The 16,254-nt window shown below is 37.2% G+C and overlaps 1 protein-coding gene across 4 annotated transcripts; it reads left to right on the top strand.

Annotated features, from left to right (window-relative positions):
• Positions 1 to 5,017: 5,017 nt before the first annotated feature.
• LOC136226256 (uncharacterized) lies at positions 5,018 to 15,053 on the top strand. Of its 4 annotated transcripts, none has more exons than XM_066014623.1 (20): positions 5,018 to 5,174; positions 5,558 to 5,641; positions 6,328 to 6,432; positions 7,337 to 7,393; positions 7,518 to 7,588; positions 8,044 to 8,143; positions 9,068 to 9,138; positions 9,290 to 9,390; positions 9,490 to 9,593; positions 9,684 to 9,737; positions 10,059 to 10,114; positions 10,270 to 10,308; positions 10,410 to 10,554; positions 12,013 to 12,194; positions 12,270 to 12,337; positions 12,540 to 12,612; positions 12,974 to 13,035; positions 13,165 to 14,092; positions 14,238 to 14,528; positions 14,616 to 15,053. In XM_066014623.1, the coding sequence occupies exons 2-20, from the start codon at positions 5,567 to 5,569 to the stop codon at positions 14,893 to 14,895; spliced, it is 2,862 nt and encodes a 953-aa protein (XP_065870695.1). In that variant the 5' UTR covers positions 5,018 to 5,174; positions 5,558 to 5,566; the 3' UTR covers positions 14,896 to 15,053. The 4 variants fall into 4 exon arrangements, with proteins under 4 accessions (XP_065870695.1, XP_065870697.1, XP_065870698.1 ...); XM_066014625.1 differs by lacking the exon at positions 5,018 to 5,174 and adding an exon at positions 5,238 to 5,456; XM_066014626.1 differs by lacking the exons at positions 5,018 to 5,174; positions 5,558 to 5,641 and adding an exon at positions 5,749 to 5,990.
• The last annotated feature ends 1,201 nt before the right edge of the window (positions 15,054 to 16,254 follow it).

The following is a 16,254-nucleotide window of genomic DNA, read 5'->3' as shown; positions in this document are numbered from 1 at the left end:
GGAGCCGAAGCAGTCCTACCTGTTGAAATCAAGTCGCCCACAGATCGGACAATTTATTATTGCGACACACAAAATTCTATCAACATCAGAGATGCTTTGGATTCTATGGAGGAACGAAGAGAAAAAGCTTACATGCGAATGGCAATGTACCGCAATAGAATCAAGAAATACCATGACAGAAGAGTGCGAAAAGTAATGATCAACGAAAATGACTTGGTCTTGAAAAAAGCAGATAAAATACAGTCTAGAGATGGCAAAGGCAAGCTAGGCGTCAACTGGATCGGGCCATACAAAGTATCCAAGAAGATGGGACCGGCCACTTTCGAAATAGAAGAAATGAGTGGAAAGAAGCTCCCGCGCACCTGGAATCTAGAGAATCTACGCCTATATAGAAAGGCCGAGTAGTTCGAGGAAATGACGAGTACTCTTTTTCCTTTTATGAGTTTTTCCCACTGGGTTTTCTGATAAAAGGTTTTAATGAGGCTTCGATCCCGTACAATTGGTGTACATATGTAATAAACTTTTTCTCGTCATCAATAAAAGTTATTACATTCACTTAGTATGTTACAACAAAATGCGGATTCTTTACAAAAACACATAAATGTGTTGCCTGTTAAAGAAAGGCGGATGCATGATTACGCATCACTCGTAAAAAACCTTAGGGTTAAAATCATAAACACATAAATGTGTTGCCTGTTAAAGAAAGGCGGATGCATGATTACGCATCACTCGCAAAAAACCTTAGGGTTAAAATCAAAAACACATAAATGTGTTGCCTCTTAAAGAAAGGCGGATGCATGATTACGCATCACTCGCAAAACCTTATGATCAAAACTTATGATTATTTTCGAAAGAAGAATTATAAGTTAAGGCATAAAATTAAGCGAATAAACGAGTACTCAAAATTGCAAAAAGGGTCTGGCCACCCTAGCTATGAAGAAACACAAATATGGAGTCGGCAAAAGGACAAAGGGCACATATAAAGGGCAAAAAAGTGACAATCACACACATATGAAAAACAACAACCGAAAGAAAATATATATATCAGAGCGGTTTGTTACATGGTTTTTACATACAAAAGCCCAAATATAAGTTAAGCTATGCTACAGCTTCCTCTCCTTCGCCCCTAATGCCCTCCTGGACTACGGCGACTCCCTCATCTCCTCCGGTAGGAGGATCTACTTCAAGCGAATCTTCAACCCTTGAATCGGTAACCGCTTCAATAACCTCTTCGGCGAGAGGTACCTCTTGCACAGGTTGAGAAACGGCTTGGGGTGTCTCTCCTTCCGCGGGCTGAATAGGGATCTCGCAGCTAATCGGAGGATCCTGAAGACTCTTCCAATCTAAGAAGAGTACCTCATCCATATCAGCATCCTCGGCTTCCAGCTTATCCCACTCCCCAGTTAAATCCTTTTCAGGGATGGGAACTTTGGGGCGGTTAAGTACTAGACCCTGATGCCCGTGCTTATAAGCGGCATGAATCCGCTCCCCATACCAGTAGATGCGGGCGCCATCTTCAGCCAAAATCTCCTCAACCCTCTTCTTTTGGGCCTCCTTGAAAGCAGCTAGGTCGTCGAGGGCTTTTTGCAGTTCATCGGACTTGGCCTGAAGGGATTTAAGGGCCTCCTCCTTCTCGCCCACGGCCTTCTGACAGGTGCCCTCTAGGACCTTCACCTTCCCTTGGACATCATCATAAAGCGACTTCTGAGTCGCCAATTCCGTACCAAGACTTTCCAACTCCTTGGCTCGCTCTGCATCCCTTCGGAGAATGCCCTCAGCGAAATTGATAATCTGCATATAACACGTCTCATAAATAAAAATGGGCGAATAGAAATATGCGGTTATAATGAACACAAGATATTTGAAAGCGAAGGACAAAGCAATAATATACCTCTACAGAACGCTTCTCGATCCCTTCCACAACAGTAGGGAGCGGTACTTGCTCGCGCACACGGGAGGCAGAGGGAAGTCGCCCAAGGACATTGCATATGGAAGATACAATATCCTTGCAAGAGAAGTTCACGGCCAGGCCGAAAGTCCTAGTCCACCATCCGCTAATATCGGGGATTGGCTACAAAAGCATAAAGAAAAATATCAAGAGAACGGCAGATAGCTCATGAGGAAAAAGTAGCAATACGAGAGGGAGTAGATCAAAATACCTCGTGAATGGGGGTACTGCTCTTTCCTTTAGACGAGGCGGATACAGGTGCGCCGCCAACAGTAAGGGACACAGAAGTGTTCTTCTTTTTAGAACGAGAAGACTTTGTATCCGCACTTATCTTCCGCTTCCTGGTTAAAGGAAGATCCTCGGAGGCAGAAGCGGGACCTTGTGAAGCGGAAGCCCTAACCGGGGAAGCTGCCCCAATAGAAGGAATCGTCCCTCCAGAAGGATCCGCCCCTACAACGGAAGCGGTTTCCGTCATCCGCTTCTTTCTTCTCGCCAGGGCTTTAGCCTCCCGATCTGCAGCGATTTGAGATAAAGGATCACCCCTGCAAAGGGTTAAAAGAAACCATCAACTTGGAAATAAAAAGTACCTTGCACAAAAACGCGATAAGGAATATAGACAACACAATCCCCCTCGCGGTACGCAATCGCTACTCGGCTCCTTAGCATATGAAAGGCCTGATCGTATGTCCATACAAAAGGAGGAGTGCTCTTCAGGAACTTGATAACGGTGGATTCTTCCTTGCTGGGATACCCGAAGTTCAAACTCTTTACGTTGGGTCGGCTCCAGCAACGAAGGAAGTTCAGGTTTTCCTCATTAAACTTGATAAAAAAGTAAGATCGATCCCACTCGCGGATCTTGTTCAGCTTCTCGTCAAAACCATAGTATCCGCTCTGGCGGATGAAAGTGAAATACCCCGCCGAGCTTTTGAAATGGTGGAGCTTGGAGAAGATTTTGGGCGAAAAGGGAACCTCCAAACAATCCGCCAAGAATTTGTCCAGAGTCAAATCGGCCCAGCCGTTAGGATGCAACTGCCCGGGCGCGATTCCGTAACCGCCTAGGACGGAAGCAATCTCATCCGCCAGCGGATAAGTGAAGCCGCAGATAATCTGGGCCATGAAAATAGTGAAGTACCCCTTTGGGAAATCGCCCGGTCCCCTATCCTCCCCAGGAATGATAGTCTCGAGACCTCGGAGCCAGGGATAATGCTCCCGCAGATCATCGATTGTCTCTTGACAAACCAGACTTCCCGACCGGTCCTTCTTTGGTAACAAACGAGGGGTTGGGACAGGTGGCGGAATCAACTTTTTGGGGTCAAAACCTAAACCCTCGTCGGTTGTATTCGCCAGATGAAGGAAGTCGGCGGGATGAGAATCACACCCAGGAGAGCTGGTTGAAGCTTCCTCAACCATCTCTTCGACCTCGTTAGAGACCTCGCGGACATAATCATCGTCAAACGGCGCGAAGTCGAGGTCTGACATGATCGATAAAAGGAAAACAGAAGCAAAAAGCCGAACAAGGAACAAATGTGAAAAGAAAAACTTACATGAAAAAGACAACACAGTGAAGTGACGGGATTAAGAGGTCAACGCCGGAAAAGAAGTAACGGAATTAAAAGGTCGACGCCGGAGAAAACGAAAGAGGGGAAATGCACAAATTCAAAACTTTGAAATAATCGGACAAAGACGAAGCGTCCCCTATAAAAAGACCCTAAAAGGGCTCTTGCTAGACCAAGGGGGAGGCATGTGATAACCCGCGAAGCCCAAAACGGGTCATATTCATTTCGCAAGCCCAGCCCATATTAAAGCCCCATGGGCTAAGATGGGACGGGACCCGAATGAAGGAAGCGGGCGCAGCGAGTAAACCGCCCCGAATTCCTAAACGGAGCGTCAAGACTTCCACTCAGAACCACGTTCGTTGCCATGAAAGCCACGAAAGGGACATGGCCTAAAAAGAGGTAACCGCCCTCAGAACGTGGACCACTAAGGAGTAACCGCCCGCGGCGGTTACCCAAAAAACACCTATAAAAGGCCTTAAGAATAAGGGGGGAGGTACGTTCACATTTTTTCCCACAAAGCTATTGCTAAATTATAGACTCATTCTTACAAAAACTGACTTGATCGTCGGAGAGTTTTCCCGGAGATCCTGTCTCCGGTTTTGTTTTGCAGGTAACTCCGGCAAAGAATATCAAAGCGGATCCAGCAAGTTATCATATATATATATATATAGATAGATGAGATTTAACCTTTAAACTTAAAACAAAACTAATTATGTATACAAGATACCAAATCACAACAATTTCACTCACAAACACTTTGAAAGTGGATGGCAAATCACAACAATTTCACTCACAAACACTTTGAAAGTGGATGGCAATAATAATAATTAGGTATAAAAAATCTTTAGGTTAAAATATTTCAATCCTCTAATTAAAAAGTTCCTAAAATCATATTTTTCAAAATTAGTAGCTTGAAACTGCTTTTTAACAAACATCACCGTTAGAAAATTTAAGGATAAAGACCAAATTTAATCTAACAATTTAAAGCAAAATCAATTTTAGCCTTATGTTATCAAAGATTAGATTTTTTTGGTTAAACTATCTAAAATGTTTAGACTATTATTAATATAATTACAAAAACCAAATTTTTTTTTATATAAAACTATTTTAATTTATCAATAAATTTGTTTTGAATGTTCCACGTAACACTTAAATAATAATCATACCAACATGAAGTTAAAATTGATTTTTTAAAAAACATTAAAATTTATATTTACATCGTTTTAAACGTTATAGGTAAGTCAGCAAAGGTTTAACTAATTAAACTTCAAAAAAAAAAAAAAATTGTATATGAAACCTCTCTTTCACTCACGTAAACTCTTCCCATTAATTTATTTATTCAACAATTGCAGGCAGCTAATCTCTTTTAAAAAGAATAGTCCACATGACAAAATAGCATCTAGAAGGAGATAGGGGTATTAATGGAAAAATCTGATAAAATGAGGGAGCAAATTGTAAAAAAGAATAGATGAAGACAAGGGCCAATCACGATCAGGAATCAATTAATCGATCAGTTCAGTGGTCATATAGAGACGCTACGCTACTACAATACAATGTTCATACTCTTGCATTGCATACAACTGCTTCGCCCATTTTAAAAACATACTTACAGTATTTCTGCAAATTCTATTCCCAGTGTTCCTCTAAGATCCTCCTTTTCAGACTTTCAGGTTCATCTTCTTGTTTAATTAGTTGACTTCGTTTTAATCACGTTCTTACGTATATTCTGCCTCTCTTCACGCATTACCATTTTCATATTTCTTTGATCAACAATGTTTTTTTAATGGCGGATTCCGTTAGTGGGAGTTTTTCTTTCCCTTTCCAGCGAAATTGGAATTCAACTGAATGAGTTTTGTATTATATGAAAGAAATTCAGATTGCTTTACTACAGAATCTTTCTGTTAGATGACGTGCTGATTATAATCTTCTGTTAAGTTGACTTTTCGTATTTGGTATGTGGGAAAGTGATTAGTGCGCAAATTTGAATTAGAGTTAAGTTCTCTTAAATCTTAATGCAAGTGGACTGATATGGTGATTGTTTTGTGTAATGTAGGCAGAAAAGATGCTTGATGGAGAGAAGATGGAGAATGGCTCTGATCAAAAGGACAGAGAGACTTCTGATTCTTCTCTAGATAAGGTATATAATATGGGTATCCTTTTACCTTTTTTTTTAGTATGGGTATATAATATAGACTGATATGGTGATCCTTCCTCTAATTGGTTGGACGATTTTAATTAGTACTTGTTATTTGAAAGGTTGCGAAATTTCTATGACTGCTTAATTGATTTTGGTACTCTATGGAAATTGGGTGGATGATCCATTTATGTAAGATATTGTGTTTTCTGATTTCATTTAGTCTTTTAAGTTTCTGTGACTGAATATCTCAAGATGTATAGAGGTGGAAGTGAAAATTATGGTCTAGACTCCCTGTGTTGAAGGCAGATAAATTTAGAAGCTTAAAACCAAAGTTGGGATAGTTATGCAGGTATTTTCTAGACCAAAACCAAGCCTAAGTGGTTGTATTGTATGTACTTTCAGCATACGTTGTTCGCTCCTGTTACATTAGGATCGGTTTGTATGTTTCCACAGTTTTGACTCTATGTTTGCATCTCCTTATATATTGTTTTAATCAAAATGTAACCCTCTTAAAGGATAGTTCATGGCGCTGGTAGTTTTTGTAATCATGAACATTTTCTTCCTTGTCTTTTATCTGTGTAATATTTTGTCTTTTGTCTTTTTCTGCATTTCTTATATCTTATTTCCTTTAAATCATTTATTCAAATGCATTGTAGCATATCTAATTTCTTTGGTGTAATTGCAAGGTTGATTCTGGAAAACCTGCATTGCTGACCTGGCAACGAAAGTTAAATACGGAGGAAATTGCTCTTTCATCATTCACATTGAGTTTTGCTGAGAAGCTTCAACTGGTATGGATTCTGTTTTCTCTTAATTCCTCAATTTTATGCTTGCTGTTATTATGGTGAAAGCAACCTGAGTACTCTCATGGAGTGGATCTTTGAAGTGAAAGAAAATTGTATCTAGTATCTATATGAAAACTGCTGCAAGCTTGAACTAATGAACTTTTATGGTAGCCTATATTCTCATATCTTTTTGTGGAAGAGAAAGGTGTAAGACAGACCACCTTTTGAAAAATTATATGAGGAGTAACATGTTACCCTGGTTTTTCAGTCCTCTTTTTATTGGAATTCTCTATCTGCTTAATTTCTAAAGTGATAAGATGATTGCAAAAGATAGAAGAAAAGGAAAAAAGAGGAAAAAAGTAAAATGTAAAAATATATGGCTTAAAATGTTGGAGGCATGTGGTGTTTCTCTCTGATACATATTTACATATTCAATTTCTTAAACTAGCTTGCTAGGTTCATGCAGATCCTAGAATTTGAGCAAACTTGTTAGACTTATGTCTCTGGCGCTTTCTGTATTATGAATTCTTTATCTGTCCATTACTTTTTTTATTATTATTATTTGTATGAAATATAATTTGATATTCTAATTTAGTATCAGATTCCAATTGAATTTATTAATACAAAAATGTATTTTTTCTGATTAAATATTACAGGCCATACTACTGAATGACTATTACTATTATTTTTTCCTTGAAATATTGAGTGCTTATATATTGTGTGAAAGATGCACTCTGCATCTATTATCAACGCTGTCATACTGATGAGAAAACTTTATGTGCCCCATAATACTTGATAAACAAATGCATGGAGAAGAATCCCAAACATGAACAATTTTTTTTTGGTGGCAATTTGTTTCTTTTTTTCTTTGTCATCTGAGTCCACTAGAAGTTTTCCTTTATTTTGGCAGGCTCCTCTAGGTATTCGATTGTGGCGTTTAATCCGAGAAGAAACTGCCAAAGGAAGGGTAGTATCTCCTTTATGTAAAATTTTCACATTACAGACTGATTTTTATTTAGGAATGACGAAGATTGTTGAGAGTCAAACTTTTTTTTTTCCTTGTTTTGTTTAACTTTACTTTGGCACTGCAGGGAGGTATTATCGACCCTTTTAAGAAGCGCTTTGTAACATCTTCTCATGGCGTTCCATTGGGTGCTGTTGGGTAGGGCTTTATCCTTACAATGCATTAAACAACTCCCTTTTCATGCTTGTCAGATTGTATTCCACAAAAATCTTACCTATAAAATTTACTAGTTCGCCTTTTATTTTCTTCAGCAGGTGTAGTCTTTCTTGTAGGATTGATATGTAATTATTGGCAAATCAACTTAAGGATATTAGCTTTTGATCTAATAATTTGGGGTGTGTTTATGATGCAAATTGCATGGTAAGCTGTGTATTATAGATTACAAATTTTCTTACGAAAAGAATGTGAAAGAAAAATCTGTTACTCATGTTGGAGTGAAATTATATTGGTGTATGGTTGTGGATAGTTCAGATGGTCTGCTACTTGTACATTATTTTTTCAATGCTGTTGTAAAAGTAGTTTGATAAATTTGTAATTTCCTTTAACTCTCCCCCCTCCCCCTTTGGCATATTTAAATTTTCGTCATTTTATAGCTCTGGAAGCATTGGAAGAAGCTACAAAGGTGAATTTCAGCGCTGGCAACTGTTCCCTCGAACATGTGAAGAAAAACCAGTTTTAGCAAATCAATTTTCTGTAAGTTGGACACATGTTCCTGGAAAAGGAATTGTTTGATGCATGTAATGTCATGTTATTGTCCATGGGAAGTTGTCATCAAATTAAATTACTTGATATTTCTTGTATGCTGAATGACATTACATGCTTAAAGGATGCTAATACACTAAACCTTTGGAATCTATGAATTGTGGAAAATAATGTGTGTTCATTACTGATTCTCTGTATGAAGTTTCAAGTAACTTCTGCTTCGCATGAACATGCAAAGTGTTAGCTGGTGCTGTGTTGGTGCATCTTTATACCTTGGTTATTTTCAAGCCTTTTCAATTAAATTTACCAACTGTTAATTGAATTGCTGGCTATATATCTACTTTGCATCATTCACTTCCTTTCATTTGAATAAGTACCGTTCTTTTTTTCCATGATAATTCTCATTGATTTTCTGTTGTTTGTCTTGGGATTCTAACTTGGGATTTGTGTTTGATTGTTGGTCAATTATTGCCTTGAACTTGATTTGAGCTGTGTGGATGAGTTTTAATAGATTTTTATTGGAAATAGACTGAGATGGTCCAATGACAGCTAGCTTTATGTGTCATTAGTTGAATTTTGGTTACTTTATTATGTGAAAAGAAATACAGCAACTGATGGGTTGTCCAGTTCTTGGTGGCGTGAAAATAATTATAGGAAAGAACATGAATTATACACATAAACCACTCTTTGCAGTGATAGAAATCGATTCTGTTGCTGTAATGCTGTTTGCTGGGGCGGTTATTATGGAGCAATTTAGTTAATTGATTAGAACAGTTCTGTGAGATTTTCAATACTAAGACTTTGTTGGAGAAAATGATAAAACTATTAATTTGAGAAAGCCATTAGAATTTTTTTGATGTTTGCTTGCAAAGATCATTTCTGGTTTCTTAATATGAATACTGACCTTTCATGCAGGTTTTTGTTTCACGCTCAAATGGTAAAAAGTACTCCAGTGTGCTGTGTCCCAGAAATCCAGAGATGATCAAGTGAGTGACTGAATTACAGTCCACAAAAATTTATAGTTATTGTAAGAATGTTCTCAATCCAATGAGAGTAAGGGTTAAATGAAGCTCTAAATCTAAAAGGAAAAACAGTGAGATATCAGTTAAACTTACTGAATGTTATTTGCAAACTCAGTGAGCCTGCAGCTTCTGGAATTGGATCCTGGGACTGGAACCTGAAGGGAGATAATTCTACATATCATGCACTGTATCCAAGGGCATGGACAATTTATGAGGGTAATCTACAACTTCTATTGCTTTGTATGTCAGTTATTGTGATCATCATTTTGTATTATTTTTTTCACATATCTGGTGAGCCTACAATATAAATTTCAGGTGAACCTGATCCAGAACTTAGAATTGTTTGTCGTCAAGTTTCACCAGTTATTCCTCATAATTACAAGGAAAGCAGTTATCCTGTCTCAGTTTTCACTTTCACGGTAGTAATCTTTTGATAATTTTTTTTTTTTTTTTTTTTTTTGAACGTATAACTAGAACCTTCGTATTAAGGTTGGTTGTTTTCTTGCCAGCTTTATAATTCTGGGAATACTGCTGCAGATGTCTCTTTGCTTTTCACATGGGCAGTAAGTCAATGGCATTTATCCCTTTCAGCCTTTGTTTTTTCAAAACTAGAGTTTATTGCAACTTTTGTCTTGAGAAAGTAAATCATTGCAAAGAACTATCTTCTATGGATTTCACAGAAGCCCATTTTGTGGTAGAAATAAAAAACAGTAAATTTTCAAAGTAATCATAGAAGGCACTTCTGCATTACATTTCTGCTATTGAATAATTGTTTATTTGTTTACCCAAGTTGTATGTGCCTCAGTGAAGTGTACTTTTCTTCAATTTTTATTATAGATTCTAAGAAACCTCACACATATTTACTGTTGTCAATGCCAATACAGAATTCTGTAGGAGGGGATTCTGAATTTTCTGGTCAGCATTTCAACTCCACAAAAATGTGAGAAAACTCTGATAACTTGCCTTTTCTGTTTTTCCATCATGTTTCAATTATTACTTATTTAAAACGATTTTTACTTCTCATCTATGTAAAAATGACTCTGCATGTGATACATATGGTTTTATACTAACCAACAAGATTATTAATCCTGCTAGGATGGAGGATGATGTGCATTGCGTTCTTCTTCATCACAAGTATGTTCATCTTATATTACTGAAGATTAATCTGGACTCGTGTTGGTTTCTTGTTTTTATGAAGTATCCCAAGATTTTAACCTCTCTTTTTACCAAAATAGGACAGCTGGTGCGTTTCCTCCTGTGACGTTTGCTATTGCTGCACAGGGGACTGATGGTGTTCGCATATCAAAATGCCCACATTTTGTGATCTCTGGCGACTCCCAAGGCGTAACAGCAAATGACATGTGGGATGAGATAAAAGAGGTTGCTATGCTTGTTCTGATATTTTATGAAGTTATACATGGGCTAGCCTAGATGATTATGCAACTGCTCTGAGTACAGGTTTCAGCAAATTTAACACGATTAACTGATGTTTCTCGTCTTATCTTAGTTTTAGAGGGGGGGACACAATCATATGTTTTCTAATGAAATAAATTGTGGTAATCTAGAAGTATTCTTAGCTACACGGATTCCTGACTTTTTTTTTTTTTTTTTTTTTTTTTTTTTTTTTTGTGAAGCAGTCCTGCTAAAATACAATCCTTTGACAGATCTAACATTTACAGATCCGTTTAGATAACTGTCATCCAAGTTAGTCTCAGTCATGTCTTTGCCTTCTTAACTGTAGTTACTTTTATCTTCTCACATTTTATGCATAAGAACGTTTAGGGGCTGGCATTGAACATCTCCATACCACCTTAAACAGCCTTCTCTTAGTTTATTCTCGATAGTTGCTAGACCTAAATTTTTGGTATTAACATTTGTTATGGGCCCTTGTTCACGATCTCGTAATAGGTCCTTGCAATCTGAAATCTCCTAGCAGCTCTGTCTGGGTGCTGTACTTCAGAGTTTTCCCACCATTTCCACTTATATTAGATAGACAAAAAAGTCAGAGATGTTTGAGCTCCTTGAAGAGAACTCGACGATCTTAAGGAAAAACTACATATTGTTAAGAAAATCTGACTTTCCTTTATTTCTGCATAGTATTCCTCTGTAAAGGATTTACAATCCTAAATAAACTTACTAGATAAAGGTAAGATTTTTTTAAAGCTTCCTAACAAGATATATGGAATAACTAGATAAAGATTAGATGTTTTAAAATGACTTCCTAAATGATGAAACATACCATTTTAGCGTATTTGATCTCACTTGAAAAGATTCTAATTTTTCCTATGAGTGAAATGTGAAAAGTAAATTACTTCGACTGCATTCTACTTGCTGCTGTTCCTTTGAAGGAAATATAAGATGCTGCATAAGTTAAGCTATTTAATGAACGATATCCATTTAAACAACACAGAAACAAGAATTTGAGAATTCATTCTTGGGATTTTTACCCATAGAACACGAACCATTTTTTAGAACTCTCATTTTTATACATTGTACTTGTACATGACATATTTTTATAAACGCGTTATTGAGTGGCCTAAAAAACATTTGCTTAATCTTTGTAAATAAAACCAACAGGAGCATGCAAAAATAATTGTTGGGACCAAGGCTTGGTTTTTGTTCTTGCCGTTGTTATTTTGTAATTTTTTTTTTAGGTGAAATATCAAGCTTTGGATTATGTGTATGCTTGTTCATTCTTTTCTGAAATAGAAAAATGCATTCACAGTGATTCTTCAATAGGGAAATAGTCCTGTCAGTGCTTAGTCATATCACATAATTATCTTTTAATTTTCCGATTATTCTTTGTTTGACTGAATACCTCTAATTGTTTCTTGATAGCATGGATCCTTTGACAACATTAAGCCTGCTGGAGTGTCAGGGCCTTCAGAACCAGGCTCATCTATTGGTGCAGCAATTGCAGCCTCTGTGGAAATTCCACCAGATGCAGTACGCACTGTCACATTTTCATTGGCATGGGACTGCCCTGAAGTACCCTTTATAGGTGGAAGGACTTATCACAGGTTGGTTGCTGAGCGCTTGCCTGAATAGATTGCTGATTGTAAGATTATCAATGCGCTGAAAGTTTTCATAAACAGGCGATATACCAAATTCTATGGTATCGGTGGAGATGCTGCTGCAAGAATTGCACACGATGCTATTCTTGGTAACATTCCAATATTTGTCCATATTAAGTTGAAATTTTTTCTCTCCATCTGTGTGTGTATAGTGGGTCCAAAATTCACGCAGGAAAATGAAAAAGCAATAGTTGACATAGATTTCAAATTTAACAATTACTGTACTATTCCATCAACAATGAATTATTTTTTATGTCACGATTTTATTTTTTTCCATTTCCTTGATACTAGAGCATGCTAATTGGGAATCGCAAATAGAAGCCTGGCAAAGACCGATTCTTGAAGACAAGAGGCTTCCTGAATGGTGAGCTCGATATGTACTCCCTTTTGTTATATGACTTTTAAGGTTTATCAATTTGTTCATTTTTGTGATGTTTTATATTATCAATGCACTTTTGGCAAATTTTTCTCAAATTTTCCATGAGAGAGGTATAGGATTGATGCAAACAATCCTATAATTAAGCCATAATAATATAAGAAAGAGAAATTGGCATGAAAAGTGGAGTTTTAAAAAAGTAGCAAGGGTGATCAGTCATTTTTTAGTCTAATTAATACTCTATTCATCCTGATGAAAATCTTAATGACATAGAAAAGATTAGCTTTTTTTTGTTGCATTTGAAGCGAATTTCTGGAGTAATTTGTTTCGTATTTTTTTCTTCTTCCAGGTATCCTGTTACTCTCTTTAATGAACTTTATTATCTTAACTCAGGGGGGACAATTTGGACAGGTATATGAGGTTCTACCCATTCTTATTGTAAAAAGGTTGGCTCAATTACTGAAAAGAACCCATTTGTTTTAAATTTTGAATCTTCATAGTGTAAAATTTAATTAATTAGGCATTTACTAACTTCTGCAGATGGATCACCTCCATTTCATAGTTTATCGAGTATTGGAGGAAGTAAGTTTTCCCTTGATAGCTCAGGAACTGGTCTGAAAACTATTTTTGATATAAGCCATCAAAATGATACTGCGATTGACATCCTTGGGAGGATGACTTCAGCGCTTGATCAAATTAATGCTCCTGTTGCATCAAACTCTGCTTTTGGCACTAATTTGCTTAAAGATGGAGAAGAAAACATTGGCCAATTCCTTTACCTTGAAGGGATTGAATATCACATGTGGAATACCTATGATGTGCATTTTTATTCGTCTTTTTCTTTGCTTATGTTATTTCCAAAACTTGAACTGAGTGTTCAAAGAGACTTTGCGGCAGCAGTGATGATGCATGACCCCAGTAAGATGCACCTTCTATGTAATGGGCAGTGCGTTCAAAGAAAGGTTCTTGGTGCTGTTCCTCATGATCTTGGAATGAATGATCCATGGTTTGAAGTTAATGCCTATTGCATCTATGATACTGACCGATGGAAAGATTTGAATCCAAAATTTGTTCTCCAAGTTTATAGAGATGTGGCTGCCACTGGGGACAAGAAATTCGCAGAAGCTGTTTGGCCCTCAGTATATGTTGCTATGGCTTATATGGATCAGTTTGACAAGGATGGTGATGGGATGATTGAAAATGATGGGTTCCCCGATCAGACATATGATACATGGTCCGTTACTGGTTTGAGTGCTTATAGTGGTGGGTTATGGGTGGCTGCGTTGCAAGCTGCATCGGCACTGGCACAAGTAATTGGTGACAAAGGATCTGCTGATTATTTTTGGGCTAGGTTTCAGAAAGCAAAAGTTGTTTACGATAAATTGTGGAATGGTTCTTACTTCAATTATGACAACAGTGGTAGCAGTAATAGTATATCTATCCAGGCTGATCAAATGGCTGGACAATGGTTTGTTTCCATCTATGTACTTTGGTTATACTCAAATATAATCTATCTTGCATAGAAAGATAAGATGCAGACATGCTTTTAGAGATCATTATGTGCAACATTTTATCATGATTTCAGTATCAAGTTAATAGTGATTATGTTGCAGGTATGCACGGGCATGTGGACTTTATCCTATCGTTGACAAAGAGAAAGCGAGAAGTGCGTTAGAGAAGGTTTATAACTTCAATGTGATGAAGGTGAAAGATGGGAAAAGAGGGGCTGTAAATGGAATGCTTCCTGATGGGAGAGTAGACCCAACAACTATGCAATCAAGGGAGATATGGTCTGGAGTTACATATGCAGTTGCTGCAGCAATGATTCAGGAAGAAATGACGGATATGGCATTTAACACGGCAAGTGGCGTCTATGAAGCTGGTTGGTCTGAAGAAGGATTCGGGTAAAATACCTTTTCCTATTGTCTTTTTTCTTTGAGATGTATTGGTTGTGGCTGTGCAGAATGCTAATACGCTGCTGGTGTTGATAGTTTTTCATTCCAAACTCCAGAAGGGTGGGATAGTGATGGACAGTATAGATCATTATGTTACATGCGTCCGTTGGCGATTTGGGCAATGCAGTGGGCTCTATCAAAACCGAAGCTTGAAAAGGTGGAAATGAAAGCAGAAGTGAATGAAGAAGATTTGGTTCTTCAACATGCTGGATTCACAAAAGTAGCTCGGTTCCTAAAGTTGCCGGGAGGAGAAGAATCTTTAGGTTTGCTGCAAACATTGTTTGATTATACTTGCAAGAAATTGGGTTATAATTAATTAATAGTTAATTGCTACACTACCCGTGTATTATGTATAGCATTCAAACAATGAAAAGCATATATAGTATAGCTTCTCTTTTGGTCATACTTTTCAAATCCATAAGTTGAGTGAAGTCTTATACAAGAGGTAATAAGAGTGAAGTCTTTCTATTATTATTGTTATTGTTGTTGGAATGGAATGAAGAGAACTCATTGAAATTGCGAAGTTTTACTTATGAAAATCAGTGCACAGTCGACAATGCTCCATAAACTATTGACGAACTCATAACATCTTGAGGAATTAGGATTTCAATGATAAGTGATCCGAAAATGTGAATCCCCAAAGGATTTGTGATACTGAAATTTAGCCATTAACTAACTGATCCATATTTGAGATCCAAATAGACGGTAAACTAATACATGTGGGTATAGATGAATATATATGAGCTCATATCAATAACTATCTTAACACCTCCTTTCAAGATGGAGACTACAAAGAAACGAGTCCCATTTTGGACAAAAAAGTATTAAGATGAGGAGCAGACAATGGTTTGGTGAAAAGATTGGCTAATTGATGTTTGGTAAAATGTAAAGAATCGACAAAAAATCGGGAAAGAGGAATTTGGAAAACCTGTAATAAGTCAGAGATTTATTTGATCTCACAACTAGTACCAGCCATACTCCGATAATCGGCTTCAGCAGAAGACTGACTAACAATAGGTTATTTCCTAGCTTTTCAGGAAAATAAGCGAATCCCCACGTCTAGTTTCTTGACATCGCTCCCAATCAGCATCGCAATACCCAGTGAGACATAAATTGTTTCGAGAACTGAAAAATAAACCATAGGCCATGGTATCTTTAGCCTTTGTTTGAGAGTTTGGAGGTTAACGAATGTGAGAGTTAGAGGAGGTAATAGAAAGGAAAGGAAAGTGATGGAAATGAGGTTAAAATTTAACCTTTTTTGGGAGTTGATGGAATGTAAATTAGAGTTAAAAAGTTATTTTCCATTAAACCACATTAATCTTCATTTACTCCCAACAAGAAGCTCCCAAATAAGGTTAATTTAAAATTTTACATTCCATTACTTTCGTTAACTTCCATTAACCTCCTCCAAACAAAAGCTTAAGATGCCTTCTAAGATAAAGGGCGGTGTCCATACGCATAAAGCAAACCCAATATCCGGACGTAGATGAGTGATAAGCCGACGATATGCCCAACCGAGGGATCTAAAATGATATCCGGTTGCATAGGACAAAGGGTAATAGAAGACTGTTCAAGACCAGCATCAAGAATCAAATCAGAAATATATATTTATGTTGCTGACTAAAAAATGCCATCCTTAGTTCTTGATATTTCATTACGAAAAAAATATTTAGCT

Source organism: Euphorbia lathyris, chromosome 4 (genome assembly GCF_963576675.1).
Source record: "Euphorbia lathyris chromosome 4, ddEupLath1.1, whole genome shotgun sequence".
In the NCBI taxonomy this organism is placed as follows: Eukaryota; Viridiplantae; Streptophyta; class Magnoliopsida; order Malpighiales; family Euphorbiaceae; genus Euphorbia; species Euphorbia lathyris.
This window is presented reverse-complemented; position numbering and strand designations above follow the sequence as displayed.

Bases quoted from the DNA above. Each gene is read 5' to 3' on its own strand.
- LOC136226256 (XM_066014623.1), top strand. From the start codon at position 5,567: ATGCTTGATGGAGAGAAGATGGAGAATGGCTCTGATCAAAAGGACAGA. The intron at 9,391-9,489 runs GTAATCTACAAC...TATAAATTTCAG, and splicing joins GGCATGGACAATTTATGAGG to GTGAACCTGATCCAGAACTT. The intron at 14,093-14,237 runs GTTTGTTTCCAT...ATTATGTTGCAG, and splicing joins GATCAAATGGCTGGACAATG to GTATGCACGGGCATGTGGAC.